Source organism: Ambystoma mexicanum, chromosome 8 (genome assembly GCF_040938575.1).
Source record: "Ambystoma mexicanum isolate Mex_15411 chromosome 8, UKY_AmexF1_1, whole genome shotgun sequence".
Lineage (NCBI taxonomy): Eukaryota > Metazoa > Chordata > Amphibia > Caudata > Ambystomatidae > Ambystoma > Ambystoma mexicanum.
In genome coordinates, this window is record NC_090929.1 from 1,200,723,090 (window position 1) to 1,200,748,243 (window position 25,154).

The following is a 25,154-nucleotide window of genomic DNA, read 5'->3' on the forward strand; positions in this document are numbered from 1 at the left end:
CTCCCAGGGTAACTTCTAATAAGGCAGGGTTAGCTGGGGATGTGAAAGCTTGTTTTTTCTTATCAGTGATAGGACAGCGACGGGGAGTCGGTTACATAAAGGACACCTCGTCCTCCTGTCTTGTTGAGTCCATAGAGCATGGTTGTTCATAGTCAGTCAGAATTGAGACTCTAGAACTTTCTAGGTCTCTACTCTCAGCAGGAATGAGACGGGGAGATGGTGAGGGCTTATTTAAGCTAACTTGACCCACGTCTTCAATAAGTACTGATGCCACCGAGGTGTTCATGACAGACTTATCACAAGCTAACTTACTGTTGTCTAGTAATAACTGTTCACTATCATGAGTGGATTCTTCTAAAACTGTAGCAAATATTTGAAAAGGTTTAATAGTTTTATTGGGAGAGTGAGGTACAGTTAGTAGAGTTTGGTCTGAAATGGTAATACTCAAAGGGGAAATTAGAGGGCATTTGTTTATGGAGGGGAGTTTTGAAGGACTCTCAACACTTTGAAGAGCAAAACAATGGGTGTGTTCCCCGAAGATGCAAAATCGATCGGATCAACAGTCGCCCTATCACATGGTGTTTTCTCATAAAATTTGCGAATATCATGTTGAGTGGGGGCTCTAATAGGAGGTGTCAGATTGATATTTTTCTTAGAAGTACGCATACGACTATTAGGCTTGTTCTGCAATTTAGATATATTCAAATTCACAGGAGTTTGTGGGAGGCACTCGTGATCCGGTAGATTTTGCGTTGAGCATGGAGGAATACTCATCGGATCTCTAGTGATCTCTGATGGCATACCTGTTTTCAAGGAGAACATAAAATGGTTTACAAACAGTTACTAAGAGTGAGTTAAATTTTCCGCTTTGTATGTACTACAAAAACAATCAATTATTAGGGAGGTCAGATTAAGAGGAGTATGTTCAGGCAAGCAAAACCTTATTGCATGATGGGTGGCTAGGTGATGGCAGCGTAAGAAAACAGTACCTGTGGCGAATTAAATAGTTCACTACCATCCACCTAACAGCCACACAACAGCCAGAGGGCTTGACTCCACCGGGCTTATCGCCGCAAGGGTGGATGGCAGTGCCTTTTCTAGCTGGAATGTGTCACGTGATAGGTCACGTGATCAGCGCAGGCCCCGCCTCCTCAGAACGCTGTGCGAATGCCTGCACCTGCAAGAGCCACGTCTCAGCTCGCAGTGCAGGTCAGTAGAAATAGATAAAAACGAACGTTACAGCGAGGTAAAAGCAGCTTTCTGATCCAAACAATATTCATTGTCTTAAACCTACTGAGAAATTGCATAATGTCATCACTTTGATCAATTACAACAGCTTGGTAGAAGTATATGTTTACTTAAACCAGTTTGGACGGCTGACCCTTATTTGCTTGTACCCCCCCTATCCCCAGTTCTATTTTGGCCCCCTGGTTTGCCCCCCAATATTGATGTCTAGAGACACCATTGAAGTCTCCTCTCCAAGTGATGGCAGAAGAGTAAATGCAACAGTATGCATTTCCGGTACACTAACTTCCGCTTTCCTCTTACACTCCCTGCAGATTGACAACAAAGAGTGGCCAATGGGTCGAATGGGGCACACACAGTCATGTATCATGCATTTCAAATGTCGCACCCCTTCAGCGTATGTGCAACATATTATCGTGCCGTCAATGCGGTTATGTATTGCTTTCATAAATGCAGGATAAAATCGACCTCTCTTTCTAAAGGTGATCAATAGCAGATCGATGCATTGTCTATTACTTACCCGTAACAGATCATTGAACCATCGTGTATCATAATTGTCAGGTCGTTGTGAAATCATTTATTTTACATTTATAAAGCGCTCACACAGCCCGCAGGCATCGAGGCGCTGTTACAGGAATTGTTTGTTTTTCTTAGTTGCGTAATTGTGTTTTTTTTTGTCTTAGTTACGTATTTGATATAATTGATATCAAATGTATGGTTTATTGATAGAATACACCTTATTGAAATAGTGGGCACAATAACTAAGAAAGCTACAGGCAGCTGTGGCTTGGCGTTTAATGGCACGCTGTGTGCATTACTCGTTCCTCACATTTTCAAATACAACTCCACAAAGTGAATGGGAAAAGGGGGGCTATGTTCTCTAGAATTGTGGACGGTTTTATGAACTATTACAGGCATTTTGGTTATGGCCTGCTCTAGGTGTGGTGGAGCTGCACGGTACAGAGGGCATCCATTATGCTCCCGGGATTACGCTGGGAGTAGGAGCGCTGCCCTTCTTTGCTCTGCGCCCTCCTCCGTTTACCAGGACCTGACCTGACGCTTGTTCCTGTGACCGGCTGACTGTACGTTCGGTCATTCGTCGGGTCGGTATTTTGATCTTCGATGATATAATTAAGCGAGAAAAAAGTAGCCATTTACACTTCGCACGGACGTCTCTAGGGACAACGCTGGTAGCTCAAACGGAACCACGTTCAGATTGAACTGAGCAGGAAAAAAAACATATCGACTGTGTGTGGTTTATTGCATCTGTTGAGATGCTTTCTTTGAAACTATCACTCTAATTTATAAACGCCGCCATTTGGGCTGTGGGAACACATGTCGAATCGCTCCTTCGTGAACGAAAGCTCATGACAGGCGCCTCTGTGGTGCAAAACACGGGGAGTGACGTGGTCATTACTGTCACACCCGTGATTTGTGGATTTCCTTCACAGTACCTCCCTTTGTTTGCGTGCACGTCCTGCTCTCTGCAGCGGATGAGGACAGGGCGCCACCCCCCACCACCCCCCAGGGCAGGTGTGCACAGCGCATTCCTCTAGTCGCCGCTGGCTGATTTGGAGGCAGGACCACATTTCCCCGTTTGCTGTGCGATAGATGCTCGGCGCGGTATCCTAGCAACCATCGTGCAACACAGCAAAGATGCTCTCTCAGGCATGAACCGAGGCATTCCCTTTCCACTCTCCCTTTTCCTGTCCTCCCATTCTCTGCGCTTGACGCTTAGGCGAATTCGTCCTCCCTCGCAGAGGGATGCCTCTCGTGTATGTTACCCAAACCTCCTCGTCAGCCTTTTCTCGTCGCACATCCACGCTGCTATCTTCTTCCCCCTACTATTACCCTTCTGGTCCCCTCTACTGCAATTCGTATTCTTTCTGTTAACAAGCACTCTCATCCCAGCACCCTTCTTGTCCCTTGCCTATACATTTCCTCGTGTATCCCCTACAACCTCACCACCCATGCTCTGCTGTACCGATAGTCCCTCTCTACTGTCACACTTCCTCCAACCCTACAGTCTTTTCTTTTCACTACTGCCTCCTCTCTCACTATATCTTCGTTACTCTACACTCTCCAAGAGCTACTGCACCAGGCCTTTTCAAAGCATGGTTCCTCCCACTCTTCCCATTCTTTCTACTGTTCCGTCTTTTCTACCCTTCATCCCTGCTCTGGACCTACGCCGGTCAGGGACTGTTTCTGCATCCCTACAGCCCCCAACACCTGATGTCCGCACTTACCCTTGCACTTGGCACCAGCTGGCCGCACTTTTTATTTACTGTCTTATTTATTATAATTGTTTATTCTATGTACTGCATTGCCACCTCCTCCTTTCCCCCCGCACTTTTCCCCTTCCCCCCTCCTCTGCACTTGCGCGATCTCAATGTCACCCTGCCTAGAAAGATCATTGTCTCTGTCTTCCCTCTGTTCTTCCTCGTTGTCGCGCCTTGAAACACTTGTGTATATGCACGTTAAAAATGCCATATCTTATCATACTCAACCCCCCCATTTCCATAAACTCTGTGCTTTTTCTGCAGCACTCTTCTATCTATTCTCTATTTCGTCCTTCATTCCTATTAACCCTCATATATCAAGTTTAAAAAAAAAATTGTTGCAGAATGATAGGGTCATTTGTTAAGCTCATGTCAGTTATGTGTAAACAGTTTTATAAAGCGCTTGTAGAACCACAGGCATCTTGGAGCTAGGGACATCTAGCATATCTGATCAAATCTGTTTTTTTTATCAAAAGAGAAGAGTTTTCAGAAGATGGTTGGAAGTACATATCAGAGCAAGAGGGAGTGTATTCCAAAGTCTACCAGCTGACACAGAGAAGGCACGACCACCCTCTCTGGGCAGGCGAAACCTAGGAATAGAAACTAAACAGGCACTTCCAGAGCATAGAGCTTGGTCAGGAAGATATGGGGTGGAGGAGCGGGGGGGGGGACTTATCAAAAAGATAGTCCGCACCTTGAAGATAGAAGACCCGATGAACTAAAGGGGCTTAAATTCCACATGTTCAGCAACTGGGACCAAATGAAGAGAGCACAGAATGGTTGTAATGTGGGCCCCATAAGGAGTATTAGTACTCTGCGTGGAAATAAAAGAATCAAAGAAAATAACGTACCTGTGATTGGCTACATTCCGAACCTTACTACAGAGTGATCCCAAGCACGCAATGGCGTGCAGCTTGCTCCGGTCCCGAAAGCATTTTCATTCTGGAATGGAATGGCCGCTTGGAAAGGGAGAAGGGACTACATGTGGAATGAATGAATGAATCGTGCATGTAATGGCGTTTCCCCTACCCCTCACTTGTAAAGGGAAACCGGAGGCTCAGCCTGCTGCTGAAAAACAAGCAGCAGCTACAATCAAAATCCATTATTTTGAATGTATGCAATCAATGAATGATTTTAGCCGGATCACTGGGAACAATTCTATATTAGTTCCCGTCCAGCCTCTCCCCGACTGAGGGTAAAGAACAATCATTGCACCTCCGTCTAATCTACAAGATGCAGATCGAGCCTAATCTAAACAATATAGTCAAATTGAACTCTTTCCTAAAAAAATCAAATATTGGAATTATTTTATAATAAACATGGATCACACATCATTGAGTAACAATTGGGATGCATGGACAGCTATGCATACAGTCAGTAATATTTATTCTGCACCCAGAAAAAGGAAAGTCGTGTCTATGTAAATTTCATAGGGTACAATTGTATTGGACAGAGGGAACTAACAGAAACTGGCTTCCACTGCTTTTATTGTTTACTGTTAACCGTTCCCCTACTTTGTACAACCCTTATCGCTATTCCAGAACTGTTCTTTTTCAAATTAAATCATGGCTCCTTATTTTACCACCATAACATTTATAAGTAAACTGAAATTCGGTTGAAAGTACTTTCATGAGGCCTGCATGACATTTCAGCCTGGATGGGCTCTTGCTCTCATCCTTTTAGCCAAAGGAAGATGGAGTTGCTGCTTACGATAAGAAGAAATCTCTCCTCGTGTCCCATCTCCCCCTGATTCTTGTAGATGTTGTTGTTAATGAATGTCCAGGCCATTTGCAAGGAATGTAATTTTGATATTGTGTGGCTAAGTGGGATGTGTCCCTTCATGCCACTGGACAACTGTGTAGTTGTAGTAGGATCCTTATTGACTACCAGCTTGGGGGTGGATGGATAGCTCAGGTGCAACGCGTTTGTCTTTGAAGCAAAACAATGCTGCGCAACACAGGTTCGAATCCCGATCCCCGCTTAGAAACCGCTTGCTGGTATTAAGAGCATTATAAATGAACAATAAAAATCAATAAAACTGTAAAGCGCTTCTGGTGGTAGTCAATGAAACTTATATGTAGACTCCAGCTGCCTCAAATCAAATCACTTTCTGGTTCTAAGATAAGTGATCCTGTCCCAGATGCTTGCAGAAACTTGCTGTGGCTTCTAGTGCAGTAGCGACGTTCACCTAAAGATCTCTGCGTCCGCTTCGAATGCATCCCTGGGGTTCAATCTGACTACCTTATTTATTTATTTATTGTCCACTTGTTAGACACCTATACAGCAAGTACATACTGTTATCGGAAATTATCCCACAGGACTGTACCGCTTCTCTGAGGAGGATCACAGATTGTTCATCCATAAGACTCTCAGTCAGTCCATAGGAAATAAGACTTTGAGTCTGACAAAGGATTTGGAATAAATTACCACATTTTATTAATGACCAGGCATGTTATTTTTGTGTCATGGTTCTGTCAAAGCAGCATCTGATCAGAAAGACGTTCAGTGTGATATCCAGTGGAGTTAATATCTGTGAGCAGAGGCAATTGATTTCACAAAGACGATACATTCATTTTATAACCAAGTGAATGAATGACGGAGAGAAACAAGAAATACAATTCAGAGAGATCTCCTTTTTTCGCCCATTAGTTCCCTTTCTTCGGTTGGCTCCTTGCTCTGGAACAGCATCCTTCTCCCCCTCAGACTTGAGTGGGATCTTCATAAGTCCTAGAAACTTCTCAAGACTTTCATTTTCTCCTCTTCCTTACCTCTCTCCCTCTGCTGATGTGACTGGGCTGGGTCCCTTCAGAATCAAACTGGGACCAGACCAACCCCTACTAGTCCCCTCAGCATCCCTTGCCTGCACTTGCCCTCGGGCTCCCTTTCCCGGACTAGCCCACCCTGGGCCTCTTTGTCCACCACACTCATCCTCCCATCCTCCCTCTTCCCCCTGGCACTTGCCGCTTGGCCCGCCCAGCATTTTCTTGCCCCCTCCCCTGGGGTCACCCTTCTCGTGCACTTCTCCCTTAACTCCTACCCCCTGCACTTACCACCTCGTTCATGCACTTGCACAGTAGGTTTTTCACAAGGCCAATATAACTGTTTTGTTTTTCTACTTTGTGATTCCCATGTCCCCCCAACCTGTGAAAACATAAAAATTGATATGAGGCTGGGAAGCCCAAAAGAAACACACCAACACAGGTTACAAAGGACATACAAGTGCTTTATTTAAAAGCTACAACAGTTACCAAAGTCAATTGACAAACGGATAGCTATTCGGCTCTCAGAGTAACGTAACGAACTTCAACGAGGGTTCGATGCATTAGTAGAGAGACCGTACATTGGAATACTTGGGTCTTTTATATGATTTGTCCAGCCCTTGGCCAACCCTCTCGCTGGTTAACCATTCTTGGGATCAGGCCTAGGGTTCCTTGCCAGGTCAATCCTATAATGTATGCATTTTGATCAGTTTCGCTGATATAGTTGTACATTTACACATAGGTCAACAATAGGACAAGGTCTCAGTTCGCGACCCTGACAAGTGGCCTGCAGGCATATTAATTATTCGTGTGTGCGGAGGTCACAAAACGGCCAGAATCTCACTCAGAATGTCATTCAGCCTCCATTGTGATGTTCAGGGTGACTTCCACATTACAAGAGAACCTAAAATGGCGGCTAAATCCAAGATGCGACTTACACTACTTTCGTTAAGGTCAAGACCTTGCCGCGGAGTCTATTCACATGATATTTTAGACAACTTGGCGTAGGCCAATACACATTCAATTACTGCTATAGGAGGCATAATATTATTTCAATTCCAACAGACCCTCCTTTTGGCCTATGCCAAGTGCTAATATCATTTCTAATACTTTTGCAAATAACTCCATGCATTGTCATCGATACATCCCGAATCATTGTCTGTAATGTCTATAGCCATTAGGTCGTTCATCAGAACCTCTTGTAACACAAACTCTTTAGATGCTGTATCTGGGGCATATATTCTGCGCCCTACTGTGCTCACTGCTTGAGCACAACATCCCCCTAGCATCACACATATACTTGGTAGACATTGAAAACAGCAACAAAGGAATAGCAGGATCCCCAAAATAACCAGAATGACAGAAAGCACCTTCCAGCCCCAAGATCGTAAAGAATCCCAAAACCAGGTGCTAAGATTCCAATCTTCTACAGGGATATGCACTTCAGAACTAAGGATATGCAAATTCTGTATTGCTTTAAAAATTGTCGGCGAGGAATCTGGTACTAAAACACAGCAAGCGGACCCCAGCAATTTGCATACTCCACCTCGTTCTGCCAGAATGACATCTAATGCCATCCCATTTGAAGTGCTACCAATCTTATTGCTTTTTGTTCTAGTGTCATATTGTAGAGTATGTCCGTGGTCCGGTTGATCGTTCTCTCCAGTACCCTTGCTAATCCCCTAATGTTCTCAGAGTTTGTAATCTGTCCCCAAAAGGGCACAACTGATTTTGCTATATCTCCCAATACTTGCCCAGGGGTATCTCCGTTCTCGTCCCGCCATGGGCGAGCCTTAGAAACCTCCAATGTACTAGCTACAAATACCCCAGGTAATAGGATTCCTAAATAACAGGTTCCCTGCCAATCCTTGGGCAACCAGGGAAATGCTAAACTACCACAAACAAAATAAACAGGCCCCCCTACATACAGAGGCCTGTTTTCTCCAGTCAAATTTGCAATGTTCATGCAACCTTCTAAATCTCCCATTGGCCGAGTGCCATTTCTTTGTACACAAAAGGGGACTGAATCAGGGCTATGATTTATAGAGTAGGAAGGAGGCACGGCGTCCTTATTGCCTATCAGAGCCATTTTAAAGGAAATTAGAGTTTGAAAGGGAAGAGATAGTTTATCAGACGGCCTAATAGAAGCGACATTAGGTTTACTTCTATTTGCAAAAAGCGAGCATCCCAGGGGAGTTAATTCACGTTTCTCAAAATCATTCAAATTAGTTCCATCAAAGTTCCCTGAGATGCTATCATTCCAACGGCCAAAGATTAGTGCTCTAAGAGAGGCATAGCAAGCAGTCGTTAAAGGTAAAGGGTGAATATACCATCCTAGCCCCTTGTTCCCATGTTGCGGTAAATGAGTGCAAATCCAACAATTACTCTTATTAAAAATGGCATGCGTTGCATTCATTACTATCATTAAAGTGTTATTATGATATTTTCGTCTATGTCGGGAGTCTCTAGGGGACAGAGTGTGAAGGTGTACAGAGGGAGTCAAAGCAGTAGGTACAATCTCAATTGGCAGTAGAGGTTTTAGAGGGTAAATTTCTTCAAAGTACCAAAGTCCTACAGCAGTAATTGCACAAATACCAATTATCATTACAAAACGCAGCAATACGTTTTCGGGGCCCAGGCACATTGTTCATTGTCCAAGTTGGTCACCCCCCAATTCACAAGTCCAGTGCAGGGAGCAGCAGTGGAGGTGGCAGGCATTTCAGTTCCTCAATCGACGACCCCAATGTTCGTTGCTGGCGACACTACGATCGCGCGACTTCTTAGTCCTTCCCAACCCTAGCCAGCAGAATCCCTTTTATTTCTCCTTTGTTTCAACAGAAACTTTCTTATACAAAAGAAAAACTTTCAATCACTTCTCTTTTCCAAATGCACGGAAAGACCCGTGCCGTAGTTCTATTTTCTTCGTCGAAGGTTGTACCTGGTGGTAACCAAGACTGTTTGATCCGAAAATAAGGTGTCGTCACTTCCTGAGGGAAGCGACGTATCGGAGGTGACGGAAGTCGCAGAACTTGAAACAGTGCTTTCCTTAAGTGATTTTTCAAAAGAGCGCTGATGAAATGGACTGTTCCCCAAGCTCCACGGGCTCAGAGAAATTCTCCGACGCACTCACAGCGCTGCTTGCTACTCCAAGATCAGAGACTGTAGCATCAGCGAGGGGTTCTGCTTCTTCTGTAACGTGTGGCATCGGGTGAGGAAGTTTCTTGACATGCGTCGCGTGGATCCAGTGTTTTTTCCCAGCCACCCGCACTGCTGTCCGGGTGACCAACAGCACCTGGTAGTGTCCCTTCCAACGAGGAGCGAGACAGGAAGACCTTTCATAGGCCTTCACTAGGACCCAACTTCCAGGCTGAATATCATGTCCTGGGCCCGTGAACCGTACAGGTAAAGCTGAGTTAACCTGGTGATAAATGAAATACAGGTTTTTAGTTAATTGGTTACAGTAGTCTACAAGCAATACATTTTCCACCTCTCTCAGGGCTTTAGGCTTTGGGAGACCCCAAATGTTAGCAGGTCTCCACATCACTACCACAAATGGAGAAAGCTCAGTCTTAGTTTGAGGTGTGGTACGCATAGCTAATAATACAATAGGTAAGGCATCTGGCCATTTCAGTTTGGTATTGGCACATGTTTTTGCAAGCTTATTCTTTAAAATACCATTATGTCTTTCTACCAACCCAGCACTTTGAGGGTGTCTGGCTGAGTGAAATCGTTTCTCAATATGTAACGCTGTGCATATCTGCAAAATTACTGCTGCAACAAAATGGGGACCATTGTCCGACCAAATTACCCTTGGGAGCCCAAATCGAGGAAAGAATTCTTTTACCATAGTCTTTGCAGTGGTCATGGTAGTAGCATCTTTAACGGGGAAAGCCTCGACCCATTTACTAAAAGCACAAATAATTACAAGAACATATTTTAGATTGTTACACCGTCCATCTCAATAAAATCAAAGTGGATGACCTCGAAGGGAACAGAAGGGGGCCCAAAGCTTCCCCTTGGAGTTACTGTCCCCTTCCCCACATTGTGCTGCAGGCAGATCATACAGTTCTGGACGTGATGTCGTGCAGTCTCCAGAATCTTGTTATTCACCCAAACTTGTTCTAACATGTGTAGGACCGTGTGCCATTGTAACCATTGCCAGTACATATGAATCAGGGAGCAACCATTTTCCTTCAGATGTATCAACCCAACACCCATCATCATCTAGTTTCCCCATTCATTCGGCCCACCTTTTAGATTCTTCTACTGTGGCATCAGTTTGAATATCTCACACAGACCCAATACCTTCATCCATTACATAGGCATCTTTTGTTTCCCTTAGAGCATACATGTCCGTGCTAAGGTCTGTGGCCGTTTGCCTGGCTATCAGGTCCGCAAAAGCGTTCCCTTTTCCCACATCATCTATGACCTTACGATGTGCTGCACATTTCGTGATCGCTAACTGCCTAGGGAGCGAGAGTGCCAAGAGCAATTGCACTATGAAGGGGCCTTGCTGAATCTTGGTCCCATGTGAGGTCAGGAACCCTCTTTCCGACCAGAGCCTCCCAAAGTTGTGAGCCACCCCAAAGGCGTACTGGCTATCCGTATATATATTTACTATACGCCCTTCGGAGAGTTCACAAGCTCGGGTCAATGCTATAATCTCTGCGGCCTGCGCGGAGTTATACGAAATTCTCTTAGCTTCAACAACTGTACTCAACGTAGTAACTGCGTAAGCAGCTGTAGATGTACCATCTGAAATTTGAAGCAGGAGCCATCACAAAACAGCTCCCCTTCTGCATTGTCCAAAGGAGTATCTATAAGATCTATCCTGCCCTTCGTTTCTTGTTCAGTGGTATACAGGCAGTCATGTAATTCTTCGTCACCGCAAACAGTGTTTTGCGGGAAAGGTAAGAGTTCAGCCGGATTAACAACACACCTCTTAATTTGAATGTGAGGGGCAAACAGAATAAATTCATACCTTGTTAGCCGTGCAGAGGTGAGGTGTTGCGTTTGGGTTTTGTTCAATAGGATATCTACAGAGTGAGGTACCATCAAAATCAAATCATGGCCTAGGACCATTCCCTCACTCTGTTTTACAGACGCGGCAGCAGCAGCGACAGCTCGCAAACATCTTGGCAAAGCGCATGCGACAGGATCAAGGGCGGAGGAGTAGTAGCCGCACGGCCTATTCTTCCCTCCGTGTTCCTGTGTTAACATAGCCAAAGCACATCCATCACATTCATGCACAAACAATACAAAGGCCTTGTCATAATTTGGAGTACCCAGAACCGATGCAGAGCATAACGCAGTTTTGAGAAGCTCAAATGATCGTTGATGTTCCGATTTCCATGGCAGTGGCAGAGAAATGCCCTTCTTCATCAAAGCCAACATCGGTTTTATCACTAGCGAAAAGTTCGGGATCCACAACCTACAGTAAGAAGCCATACCTATTAGGGCTCTGACTTCCTTCTGTGTATTTGCAACAGACATGCCATTAATGTGTTGTATTCTTTCAGGTGTCAATCTTCTCCCCTCCTTTAACAGGAGGTAGCCTAAATAGGCGACCTCCCGACAACAATATTGACATTTTTTGAGCGAAGCTTTATGACCATTTTTAGCTAGATGAACAAGCAACAGTACAGTGCCTTCTTTACAAGCACTTTCAGAATCTGCAGCCAAAAGCAAATCATCGACATACTGAAGTAGTGTACAAGTAGGTGGCAATTCAAGGGTGTCGAGCTGCTCTTTCAAAGCTCTACTATAAATGCTTGGACTTTCAGTATACCCTTGAGGTGCCCTAGTAAATGTAAATGAACGTCCCCCCAAGGTGAACGCAAACAAATATCTACTCTCCTTATGTATAGGAATGCTAAAGAAAGCATTTTTTAAATCCACAACGCTGAAGTGCGTAGCCGTAGCAGGGATCATTGTCAATATCATCGTTACATCAGGCACAATTGGAAATTGTGGGGCGACAACTCTGTTAATAGCACGAAGATCAATTATGAACCGGTATGGGATTGCATTGTTGCCTTTCTTATATACAGGCAAAATCGGACTATTACATAAACTTCCTGCAATCTCCTCGATCACCCTACGATGCACAAAATCGGAGACAATGCATTTCAAAGCACGCTCGCCCTCAACTGATATTTTATACTGCGGAATGCGTGGTAGTTTAACACCATGTTTCAAAACTATTTTAACAGGCTCAATCTGTAGTACCCCGACATCATTGTCGTCAACCACCCATAAACATTCCGGGACAACGCTAAACTCAGGAGACAAAGGTCGAATCAGAAACTGAGAATTAGGAAGTTGCTGTGGTGAAACCGTCACCCGTACTCCATCAGAGGAACAATAAATTACTGCATTCAATTTCTTTAACAAATTTAACCCCAGCAAATTCTCTCCACAGTTCGAAGTCAGAAGAAAAGGGCAATGGTCCGTAAAGGGACCCAAAGAAACAGACACCGGTGAAGAAACCGGACAGACAATTGGTATAGCAGAAAACCCTACAGAAACATTTGTTTGCCCTGACAGTGGAATGTTTGGAACCCGAAAATGATCAATGGAGCACTTCTGTGCTCCAGTGTCTATCAAAAACTGGTGTTTCCTATTCCCCACTAATAATTCAACCTAGGGGCCTCTCTGATTAACGGGAATAGGTGAAGGTTCCAAACCCTGCTTCGGGCAGTCCTAATGAAATAGAGTATCGTCGGAAGGAAGCTCTTCAGAAAGGAAGGAAGGCAGCAGAAGGGTGATCAAATATGTTCCTCGAGTCCACACTCGAGGTCTGATTTTCCCATGAAAAAGGTTGCTGAGGATCTTGCAAAAACTGACCTCTATCAGGGCCCCCTGCTCCAGGGCGGCCCCTAGGTCGTCTACCCATACTCCCAAACGCACTGTTTGACCTTTGTCGAAGGACTGGGCACTGTGCTCGCCAGTGACCTTCCTGGCGGCAATAAGCACATTGATTAATATTCACAGAACCCAAAGGAGCATTTCTTTTTGGGACATACTGACCTCTGGTCTGTGTCGTGCCTCCTCTGGGGTTTCTAACAATTTGTTGTAATAATACTTTGGTTTTCAAATCTCCTTTCCTCTTCTCTATTTTCTCCTTCTCATTATTAACACGGTTCTCATAATACTGAGCCATGTGCAAAACTTCAGATTGAGATTTTGCCTGCCAAGCGCTCTCAGAGGACATAATCTGTGACTGGATGTCGGGCAACAATCCACGTACAAATTTGTCCACAAACAACCTTTTCCCAGACTCTGTACCCAAGTCCTGCCCACTGAAGTCAGAAAATACCTGCTCAAATCTATTAAAGAATTTGGTGGCGCCTTCAGTTTTCCCTTGAACACAGTCCGTAAGCTTGTCCCAAATAATTCTTTTCTCTGGAATTATAGTTTCTAATTTTGCGACAATTCTATCAGGTAAAGTAAGTATTACCTGAGGTGGTTTCTCACCAGCTTGTCTTTCCCCATCAACCCTAATCATATTAGCCCACGTATCTCCCAAACCTGGCACATCGTCTATTGTCCGAACCTGCTTCCATACATCCACGGGTAGGAGTACGGGGAATAGCAAGTCAATATCACTTAAGGTGAACACAGAGGACTGCAAGACGGACTCTATCTCTTTGTAAAACCCTGTTGGGTTTTTCCTGATATTGGGAACTGATTGTTTAATAGTGTTCACTTCCTGTCGTGAAAACGGGACGTGAACAAATTGTGATACATAATGCGCAGGGATATCCACAGCGGGTGCACCAGTCCCAGCGTTAGCGGGATACTCAACCTTTGGGACGAATGTCGGAGGAACCTCTCTCATAGGCAACTGAGATATAGGTACCTCCGACCGCTTACTAAGCAACAGAGCCAGGTCGAGCGCTAAGGCAGCCGAAGAAGTGTCGGGCGAAAAAGCCCTTTTACAAATTCCCAATAACTCTATATGACAACTAACCTTCTTCCTTACACATTCTTCTTGCAGGTACTGTACCATTACCTGAATTACCTTCCTTTGCATTTCTACTGTATACTGACTATATGTATCATATTCTTCATCTGGCGGAATCGATGAATCCGAGATCCATCGAATCGCATCTTTGGTATAAATTCGTACTTCCTCAGGTGCCGATCTACGACACAGAAGGAACCGTTTCTGTACATACATACTATTGTCTTCATCATCCTCATCTCGTGACTTTTCAAAGTCCTTCCTATACTCAAACAATCTTTCAACATGACCATGTACTTTCTGCTCTGTGTCCCTCGAAAGTGCCAAAGCATTTAGATCTCTTACCCCTTGTGGAAGATCCGAATTTTGTAATCTACCCCACATCACACATAAATGAGTCCCCAAACCTTCGATAAAAACATTTTTCTCGGGAAACCTGTTCAAATTAGATAATGTGGAAAAAACATTAACTTGATCACCTTTCTCCAAACAGTGCTTAGCCCATGCAAACAATTCCCGTTTCTTATCTGCAGAAACAGTATTACGAGTGACAATCTTTGACCCTGCACCTTGATCAACTTCAGTCAATACGGGACCACTCGGGAGCGGAGGTGCAGGTAAATTTAATAAGGGTGCAACTATCGGCGCAGGAGGAAGGGGCAGTGCGATAGGTGGAGGAACAACAACTAGAGGAATAGGAACAATAGGTTGTGCAGGGGGAACAGGAATAACAGTAGGGACAACAGCAGGAATGGGCAGAGCACCCGGGAGAGGATCATACGGAGGTGGCGCAGAGGCACCAGGCCTGCATTCGTTTAACAATTTTTCAATAAATTCTTCAGAAACATGGAAATCTTTAGAGGGATACATTTTCTGGATTCCGAGTGAAAAAGCCCTATCCATATTTTTAACTGACTCTGAATGTTTCTCCTTATCATATAACAACGCTTTTCGGCATTTGTTTTATGACGGCGTGCATGTTTATCCCTACTTTTAAGCTGCTGAAATGCTTCTTTTTTCCAATTCTGCAAAACATCAAAGGCTGCAGGTCTAGCCTTCTTTTTTAGCAAGACTGATTCTAGGTATTCAATACGGGGGATCTCAAAACTGCCATTGATTGGCCACTGAAATTCGGAGGCATGTCTGGTCTGTCTGTGCCAAATATCATTAAATACTATACTACCAATGCCATACTTACAGTACATAGTAGATGCCGGCGACCCCTCCTGTGGTGCCGGGTGGCTAAATTCCAAAGATTGTCGATCGCTGCGGAACAGAGCCCTAAAGCAGCTAGACAATTTCCTAGGCATTTCACAAAAAATTGGTGTTACCTGGTCAATAATTGTGTCTGCAGATACAAGTTGCCAAATTCAAATTGTCAGGGTTAAATTAAGAGCCGGGTCACGACTGCACCTGACCAAACCTAAGGAGGACCGTACGGTTTACCAAAGAACTTACCTAACGAATTTTACCTTGTGTTTGGTGGTTTCAACAAATCTGCCCGCCTCAAAAAATGGACCTTCGTCAAGATGCCGTGTCAGACCACACGACTATCGTCCAAGGATCGGATCGTGCAGCGCTGCCGAGGTATTGCGTCTCGTTCGGTCGGGCCCGCAGTATCACACCGTCCGATCCGGGTTCGATAGTCTGCGTCAACCTTCAATGATCCGGCATCAATCTTGAGGGTCCCTGTTCGGGCGCCAACTGTGAAAACATAAAAATTGATATGAGGCTTGGAAGCCCAAAAGAAACACACCAACACAGGTTACAAAGGACATACAAGTGCTTTATTTAAAAGCTACAACAGTTACCAAAGTCAATTGACAAACGGATAGCTATTCGGCTCTCAGAGTAACGTAACGAACTTCAACGAGGGTTCGATGCATTAGTAGAGAGACCGTACATTGGAATACTTGGGCCTTTTATATGATTTGTCCAGCCCTTGGCCAACACTCTCGCGGGTTAACCATTCTTGGGATCAGGCCTAGGGTTCCTTGCCAGGTCAATCCTATAATTTATGCATTTTGATCAGTTTTGCTGATATAGTTGTACGTTTACACATAGGTCAACAATAGGACAAGGTCTCAGTTCGCAACCCCGACAAGTGGCCTGCAGGCATATTAATTATTTGTGTGTGCGGAGGTCACAACGGCCAGAATCTCACTCAGAATGTCATTCAGCCTCCATTTTGATGTTCAGGGTGACTTCCACATTACAAGAGAACCTAAAATGGCAGCTAAATCCAAGATGGCGACTTACATTACTTTCGTTAAGGTCAAGACCTTGCCGCGGAGTCTATTCACATGATATTTTAGACAACTTGGCGTAGGCCAATACACATTCAATTACTGCGATAGGAGGCATAATATTATTTCAATTCCAACAAACCGACCCCCCCCCCCACTTCACCCCATGTGGCGCCTGGAAAAACGTGTGTATTGGTGGCATACAAATGTTCAATAAATAAAATAAATAAATACATTTCACCCATTTGCCTTTCAACCTTCACCGACTGCAGTCCCTTCACACCTGGTGTGCTATGCTCCTTCCTAGTCCATTGCTTGCCGGTGTCACAGATAAATTACTTTTTTGGCGCTCATATTCTTAACAACTAGCACTGGATATGGTCTGATGAAGGTTAGTAACATGACATTCTTGCAAAGGAAGCCACTGGCCAAGGAGAGGTGGTAATCGTGCAAGTAAAAGAAAAATACACAGCATTCTTGGCTGAGTGGCTGGTTTCTTGGCTGAGCTTGAGCTTATTCCTACAAGAACTGTTGAGAAAGTACAAAAAGCAAACAGCTTAACATAGATGTTTCATAGAGCATAAGGGAATGCTGTACAATATTAGAATTTAATAGAAATAATACAGATCTATATGTTATTTTAAAAAAAAAGAAACCCCAATTCAATGGCCTAAAATCATCACTTCAAAAAGTTACTAATTGTTTATAACGAGGTCGAATTCACCAGTTTCTTTTTCTAGTTATCACAGCCCCCATTGCCACAGCCCGGGTCTGTCTTACTGCTTCCAGGTTTCCTCTCTGTAAGTAGAGTCTCTGAGTGCAACGGGTTAATACTGAAACCATCAGGATTGTACTTTCTTTCTATTACACCGATAATCCTATAAATAATGCTCTCTAATAGCAGCAAAGGTGTCGGCTAATTAGCTTCTAAAGTAAAAGTGGTGTCAGTCTCCAAGGAAATCCCATCACGACTACAGAAGCATTCAAGAGCTCTGCTTTTCCAAATCATGTGTTATAGATGTTTGAGAAAGAATGCTCCTCCTATATGCCACGTGCAGGGTTCTCAGTTCCTTATTGGCCATTAACCTGAATCACTGCTATAGGTCCCAGTACTATGTGCAGCTGAAACACGAAAAAACTATCTGTGGTCATCACATGCACAATATATGTTGTCTTCTGCATGATCCCAACAGGACTACTTTACCCTATGAGGGGACTTTAAAGGGAGACAAGGAAGTGTCCCAGAGGTCTTAACTCATTCGCAGCTGCTCTACAGGGCACACCCCGGGAGCTGCTATGCTCCACACAAACCCCTCACACAGGCTACATGTGTGCAGTGGGCTGGAGCGATGCTCCTCTACCCTTTATTTATTTATTTATTTATTTTTAAGTTTTACTGTTCCTATACTTTTATTATAAAACGAAACAGTTTCGTGATGGTTTTGTTTTAAAATAAAAGCGTAGCAAGAAGTTGAAACTGCAGTGCACTGAACATTCCCTTAAACAGCAGGTGTGCTTGATTGGGGGTTTGGATTGCGTGTGGCAGGGGGCATGGTGATGGCTTTTCTGGGGAGCGGGGAACATAGTTCCACTGCCTCTGTTCGTACACTTCGACCACTGACTGTGTGTATTCGTGGCTTCTGTTTTCTTATTAGGACACCTTCTGTAAGGCTACACGTTTCAGGAAGCAGTTATCGGGGCGGGGGAGGGGTGGACGCTTTCGTGCGTTCTAAGCTTGCAATCCTCAACAGTTCTGCACCAGGAACTGACCTTATCAGAGCTCTGGCTTGGTAAGGCCCAAAGGTGGCGGAGCATCCCATCTCTTCGCGTGTTACCTTTTGAACCAAACCATACAACCCCATTGATTTTTCATTGGAATGGTGCTCTTTGCATCTTGGCTAGTCAAGTAACCTTGAGTAGAAAATATCATCCTAAGGTAATCGGACAAAGGAGTAATCTGCATTCAGAATCCCAGGTGGTGCTCAGGAGTAGACTGGGAACCAAAAGATGCCCTGGAAATAATTTTCAAAGTGGCTCCATATTATACATTTTCATTATGAAAAGGGATTGCCACACGTGTTGGTGGAATTAGGAGAGCGGGCAAACACGAATGGGCATGGAATGTTGACTAGAGAGCACAATTTGAGGGTACGCGGGTGGACAGCGTCTACCCACTCTGTTCAGAAGGCGGACACCGTCCTCCCTGTGTGTTTTTAAAGGAATTTAAACAACTATAACTTGATGGACTCAGTTGAAGTAAACCGTGCCTTAGACCTGATTGGAAGCCGGGTTGTGCAGCTGGGAGGCCAGAGACTCGGCCACAACACCAAAGAAAGCTTTTATCATGACCCGATGAAATGTCTCAAATTGACACTTTGCTACACAACACATGTCTCATCATAGATTCGTATGTATGAGAGTTTCACACTTTGTATGCTGAGCCAGCACTGTTATTAGAAAATCTATTCTCTTGCCAAATATTTATTGGTCCTGTGCCCTTTCTTCAGTTGGGGAAGACACATTGAATGATTTCACTTGTAGATATGTCCACTTCCGGTGATGTCACTTGCAGCGTAGGGTCAGAGTCCCTCCCCACTTTTTGGGGGAGTCCTGAGTCCTGATTTGACTCCCTCTTTAACCTCAACCTAAGCAATTCATCACTGCTCACGGGGGTTGTTATCCCTCAAGAAGACCTGTCTTGGGAAAGGAGAGCTCTTTGCAGCACAGCTGTTGCACTTTAAATGAGACAGCCGCAGGCCCTCTGCGCAGGGATGCTCTCCTGCAGGCACACTCAGAAAGCGCAGCAAGATGGACGTGCATCCGTGTCTGCTTCAGTGGGGTCTATGAAGCAGCGACCTGGTCCTCAAGTAAGCATCATCATTGCAGTCTGTCTGGGAGGGATTCAGAAACATTAGCTGGCCCCCTTTAGAAGCTGTGAAGGCATCTTGTTGCCACGGTAACCAACTTGCCAGTTAGGGTCACACATAAGTGCCTGCGTGTCTCTTACTATGTCAAAACAAAATGGGAGCCCTGAGAATGCAAGTAAGTCTCTATAAGTGGGCTTGCATAGACCAACATCGCACACTCTGTTGTCTCCACGTGCTTCCAAGCTGAAGGGCGTGATCCCCCCAGCCCCCATCTTGTTGTGGGAAGTGCTCCTATTTGTGGAGGATAGACCATTGTAAGGTCCAGGGGGGTGCCGAGATTTAAATCCATGCAACGACAGCATTTTATTCATTTGCCCTCATGCACATTGGTGTAATATCTCCTGCCAGGCCAGCACTCATTCATGTTCACAGGCTGGGTGAGAAGGGGCTCGGAAAAGGGCACACAGATTTTAGGGCGATGGGGCAACACGGCCTGAGCACACAAGGTATTTTCATGGTAGTACAACCCTGTGAACAGGCCCCTCGCGTGGAAACTCCTGCGTGCAGAGAGCTTTTCTGGGAAGTCTGAGTGCACATAGTCCACACCGTCAGAAGGGACCAATCCAAGCCCACTTATTTGCGCACATGTGTGATCTTCTGCAAATAACCATCACCCCATGTCTCTTCCTTTATCTGCCAAACATGGACCGTTCTAAAAACAGGATTCATGCTGTAAAGTTTTATTGTTCACCAAAAAAGATGGCTCTTTCCCTATCACACCAGCAGAGTTCCCAATTATAAAGGAGAAACAGACACAGCCCGACAGATAACCCTCCTTGGCCTTTTCTGGTGGCAGAGTCCCATGGCAGGCTCATGAAGTGGGTGTGAGGTGATAGCAGTAGCAACCCAAGCAACTTAAGTACAGTAGTCCAAAAAAAATGTCCAATCAAGGTACTAACAAAATAATAGACTTTTAATTGAATGATAAAAGGCAAACAACTAATCGGATAGCACTAGGAAAACTCACCCCTGTGAAATAACACAGAGAATGAAGACATTTGTGAGGCGGCCCTCTGGGTAGATGAACAGGAGCGTTGAGGCACAAGAATGGCACAGTCTCTCTGTTCATGGATATCTCTTGAAGACCAAGGGGCTTAAAAGTTACTATGATCCCTAAAGTGGATCAGGGGCACAGCCTCTTCACAGTATCTAATCTTCTTGTCTTTGGGGCACAATAGCAATGAGGCAGACTTTTTGGTTTTGAATCAGGAGTCTGGGTGCTTTTGGTGCCGGACCGGTGTCGAGTCAGGGTGCTGCCTGCGTCCAACGATGCAATGCTGTTCAGTGGCAGCACTGACTTTCGGGTGGAAGACGCTGGGGACGGCAGGTTATGTTGGGTTAGCAGCGCTGGAAGACTTGGCAGAGGAGAGGAGACTGAAATTCATTGGTGGAGGGGGCTGAGTTGGCTTCACATGGTGTCTGGGCACTTCAGCAGCAGTTGAAACCAGTTCTCCAATGATTCCCAGAGATTTCTAATTGGCTGTAAGAGATACATGTTGTTTACGCCATGGTATAAAAGCAGGGTGCACTGGCATTTTTGGGAAAAACATGCAGAATTTAATTAAACAAAGAAAAAGTCAAAGAGTGAGACGACAAAAAGAAATAATGAGGATCATGAGAAAAATATAATAAATGATGAGGAGACAAAACATTAACAAGAAAGAGAATAAGAATCTCTGAAAAGAAATGCCTATGCAAAATGTTTAAGTAAGGGGGTTACTGGGAGTTTCTCTCTACCGGCCTATATCCCGGGTTTGAGTCTCAACAAGAGTCTTTAGCTCACCATCCTTTCACAGAAGAGAAATGTCCACTACATATCAGTCTTGGGCAGTCCAGCACCGAAATGCCTGGCAATTTTCTTCTGAACAAGAGTATCAACAGCAACCCCAGACACGTGTTTTGGCCTGGTTGCGCCTTGTGAGTGAGGTGGAGCTGTGCCTCTCTAAGAACAGTGACAAGGGCGCCACGTCTGGAATACCCTAGTAACTTATGGTGAAAACCCAAAGCTACTTATTATGCATAAGTAAGGGGGGTTCTGGGAGTTTCTCGCTACCAAATGTTCAGAAATTCATAAGAAAAAGGAAGGATCCATTGCAACCAGTGAGGAAGATTAAGAAGCGTGGCAACCAACTGAACTTAAGTTGTAGCACTTGTCCATATCAGCCAGATGTTTGCTGAAACAAAAGAGAATTCAGAACCGGGATCCGGAAGGCGAAGGAAGCGTTCCTGTGAGTTGCCGTTTTTCAGAAGACAATGGACTTAGATTTGGAAGGGAGAACTAAGCTGTTCCACTCTGAATACCAGTTAACAGTTCTGGGATGAAGTGAGAGACCCTCAACGCTGTGGGTCCTCACACACGGAAGTCCTCAGCTACAGGGTTCAACTTAAAGTATCTTCTATCCCAAAATCTGTAGGAACACGTATGAGCGTGCGACCTCCATACAAAATGTAGGAGATGCTGCAGAAGGCCATCCACCATGGGGGGAATAAGCAGGCCGAAACCACAAAGCACCTAGAACAGATGAAGCATTCTTCCTTGAGAACATTCTGCCAATTAAGGAAGGCAGTGCCTTAGCACCAAGAAAGCCTAATACTGAATATCGGGAACAGAACACATATTATTCTCTATGCTGTCTAGCAATCGGAAATCCTATTACTGGAGCGGGGATGAGCGGAATTAAATCTGACAAGAGAGGAATGCATTGCAGTCGAGATCCACCAGCCGGAATCCCGTGCAAGCTAGACTGGTAACAAAGAATTGCCACACTGTTCTACACAGCTGCCACCGAGAGAGAGATGGATTCATGAAGCAATTTGATTTGCAAGTAGCGTGCGGCTTGTGTACTACAGGCAATACGACAGCCGAGCATTACCTTGACTTTACCTACTGTGGGCGACCAGTTTCCCCAGTATTCTCATGCTAGCTACACTGCGTCACAGGCAGCAGCTGGAGCAGACTTGTGCCACAGGTTAATTGCCCATGACAAGCTCCTGTGCCAGAATGACAGTGTTCGGGTGGACGACCCTTCCATCTAGGAGACCTTTGGGGGTCTATGGTGGGTCAGAGAAGCGCTGGGCCCTTGTGAAGGGGTGGGTAGGGAAGGTGCACAGTTAACTTGATTCTTTTATCTTGGCTGCGTGTACCCACGCGAAGTGACGCAGAGGGAATTCCCTGTATATGCGTTCGTGGACTGAACGTTTATTTATGACGCGTTACCATTGGACTGAATGTGTCACATGTGCGTCGTGGGGGGGTTTCTCGAATCTTTCTCTGAAAGGCTTGCGTGGATCCTCCTTAGGCCACTCGGAGAGCCCATGTGTTATCTATCTTTTAGGGTACGGCTGCACCTCATATGTTAGCCTACTAGGCGAGTGGCGTCCCTCAAACCCCTCACCTTCATCACCTGGGGGCGGGGGTGAAACGAATGTACTCCGCCTCACCAATTATAGAGACACCCACACGACTATATGTGCACAAATGCACTCTGCCTGTGTATGCACTCTGTGTACCGTACCCTTATTGGACTTCATGCACAAATAAGTATGTCCACACGAGGCGCTCTGAAGGGCGCTAGAAGCACATTTAGACAATGCACGCATTGCACGGCTGCCTCCCCCCCCCCTACCACTCTTTGAAAGGGCTCGTGTGCTTGCTCAGTGATTCCACGGCATTGATGGGGTCCCTGGGGGAGCACGCCCCACACAGAGTCGCCTTTGCTCACCGGTGAATCGCACCTGAAACACACATCCACAGACGCGTATTATCCCCTTTGTCGCCCACACAAAGCACATTGACACACAGTGCGCCCGTCCACAGAACACGCGAGGCACTCCAGCCGTGCATGTTGGCATCAGCCCGCCTGGTAAAAGGACGCAGCGCTACACGCCACAACCGCCCCCCCCCCCCCGTCCACCCCCTCGCCTTTGCAGGTGCGTGCCGGTAACTCCGACGCAGCAGCCACGCCTTCGCGGATACGCACCCACCCACACAGCCCTGGGGTACACACAGAAATATATGCACTCAGCCGTATGCCCGAAGAGACATTTGGGAAACAGGTCCGCACTCACGCTGTGCATATACCATTCGCGTGCAGAACACACACTCAGGCTGGCATACAAAAGGAAAGGCAACACCGCCGTGCCCATGTTCTGGAGTGTGAAAGACACGCGTTCCAGACAGATGAAAACAAACCCCCGTAAAACCACACGCCATCTCAGAGTAGCTATCTGTTTGGAGGAGCAATCACACGCTTGGACACTGGCTTCCAAGGGCACAGAGCTCAGGTAGTTTGAGTGGAACGTTGACTTTTCATCCTGTGTTTGACAATTGTGTAAAATCGCGGACATATACCGGTGCCGAGCCGGGCAACTTGGGCAGAAGCAGGAGACGGCGCCAAGTAACGCCTGCAAGAACATCTAAGTGGAATGTAGAGAACACAAGGGCATTGCCAGTGACGTGCCACACACGAGCTGGAGACATACAGGGACATGGGATTACGACGAGCTGCAGTACCCACCGCATCCCTGCCACATGCCAACCCAAACACTGCCGTCATCCCTGCCGGGCGCGGTGGTAATGCACGCCCCCTCCCCCTTTGCGCTCCGGCAGCCCCCCCCACCTACACACACACTGAAGAGATGCACCATGCACGTGTTCCTATAGTGATGCCGAGCCCACCCCCGAACACTCGGAATCTACCCAAATATTTGGGTAGAGCGGGAGGGAGCGTGGTCAGCCGCCGAACCTGCATGCAGCCCTGAGTGGGAGTGACACAGAGTGAGTGCATGTGCCTCGGCCTCTCGTGCAGACGCCCCCTTCCTCCCCGGGTCTGTCTGTGGCTCCGTGCGCGCCTGGATGTGTCTCTCCCGCCGCCTCCCACCGCTGCAGACTCCATCCAGCCCGACACTGGCAGCTCGGAATCCTCCCCAGTGCCCGCTCTGATGCCGAGGGCCGGAGGGGGCTCGGGGCTGGGCACCACGCATGCCGTCCACCTCTAGAGCGAAGCCCTCGGCCGCGGCCAGTCCGAACCCAGCCTGAGGGCAGCAGGCAGGGGCGCAACTGCCCGGAGAGAGCCGGCAGAGGGGCAGCCTCAGCGGGAGGAGGGCGACAGAGCGGACCAAAGTCGGAGGTGGCAGCGGGCACTTGTTGGGCGCGGTGTCCGGCGGCGGCGGCGGCGGCTGAGGATGGGCACCCTGCGGGACCTCCAGTACGCGCTGCAGGAGAAGATCGAGGAGCTGCGGCAGCGGGACGCGCTCATAGACGAGCTGGAGCTGGAGCTCGACCAGAAGGACGAGCTGATCCAGAAGCTCCAGAACGAGCTGGACAAGTACCGCTCGGTCATCAAGCCCGCCACGCAGCTCACCCAGAAGGCGAGCCCCAGCACCCTGGGCGAGCAGCGCACCAAGCGCCAGGCCATCTCCGCCGAGCCCACCGCCTTCGACCTGCAGGACCTCAGCCACGTCACGCTGCCCTTCTACCCCAAGAGCCCACAGTAAGCCGCAGCCTTCTGTCCGTCTCTCTGTCGTGCTTGCTGTTCTGTTGTTGTCTGTCCGTCCCTCGATCCGCCTGTCTCTAGGCGGCTGCTCTGCCTCCTCCTGCTCCCCCATTTCTGTCCCATCCGCCGACACCGTCTTTCACTAACACTTCTCTGGGGCCGCCCGTGTGCCACAAAAAACCAAACCCATCCACAGTAACTGTCCACACCTGTGTCCTCTGTGTTGTTGTCTGATGT

The 25,154-nt window shown here is 46.4% G+C and overlaps 1 protein-coding gene across 4 annotated transcripts in view; it reads left to right on the forward strand.

Moving 5' to 3' along the window:
• The window catches only part of PRKG1 (protein kinase cGMP-dependent 1), a 2,834,149-nt gene that overhangs the window by 466,864 nt on the left and 2,342,131 nt on the right, over positions 1 to 25,154 (forward strand). Inside the window, exon 1 of one of the 4 annotated variants that reach the window (XM_069611303.1) lies at positions 23,855 to 24,914. The exons of 2 other annotated variants lie outside the window; for them this stretch is intronic. In XM_069611303.1, the coding sequence (XP_069467404.1) occupies positions 24,607 to 24,914 (308 nt within the window). In that variant the 5' untranslated portion in view covers positions 23,855 to 24,606. Of the gene's footprint in view, positions 1 to 23,854; positions 24,915 to 25,154 lie in introns of those variants that run through there. One more of the 4 variants, XM_069611304.1, reaches the window with a different exon arrangement.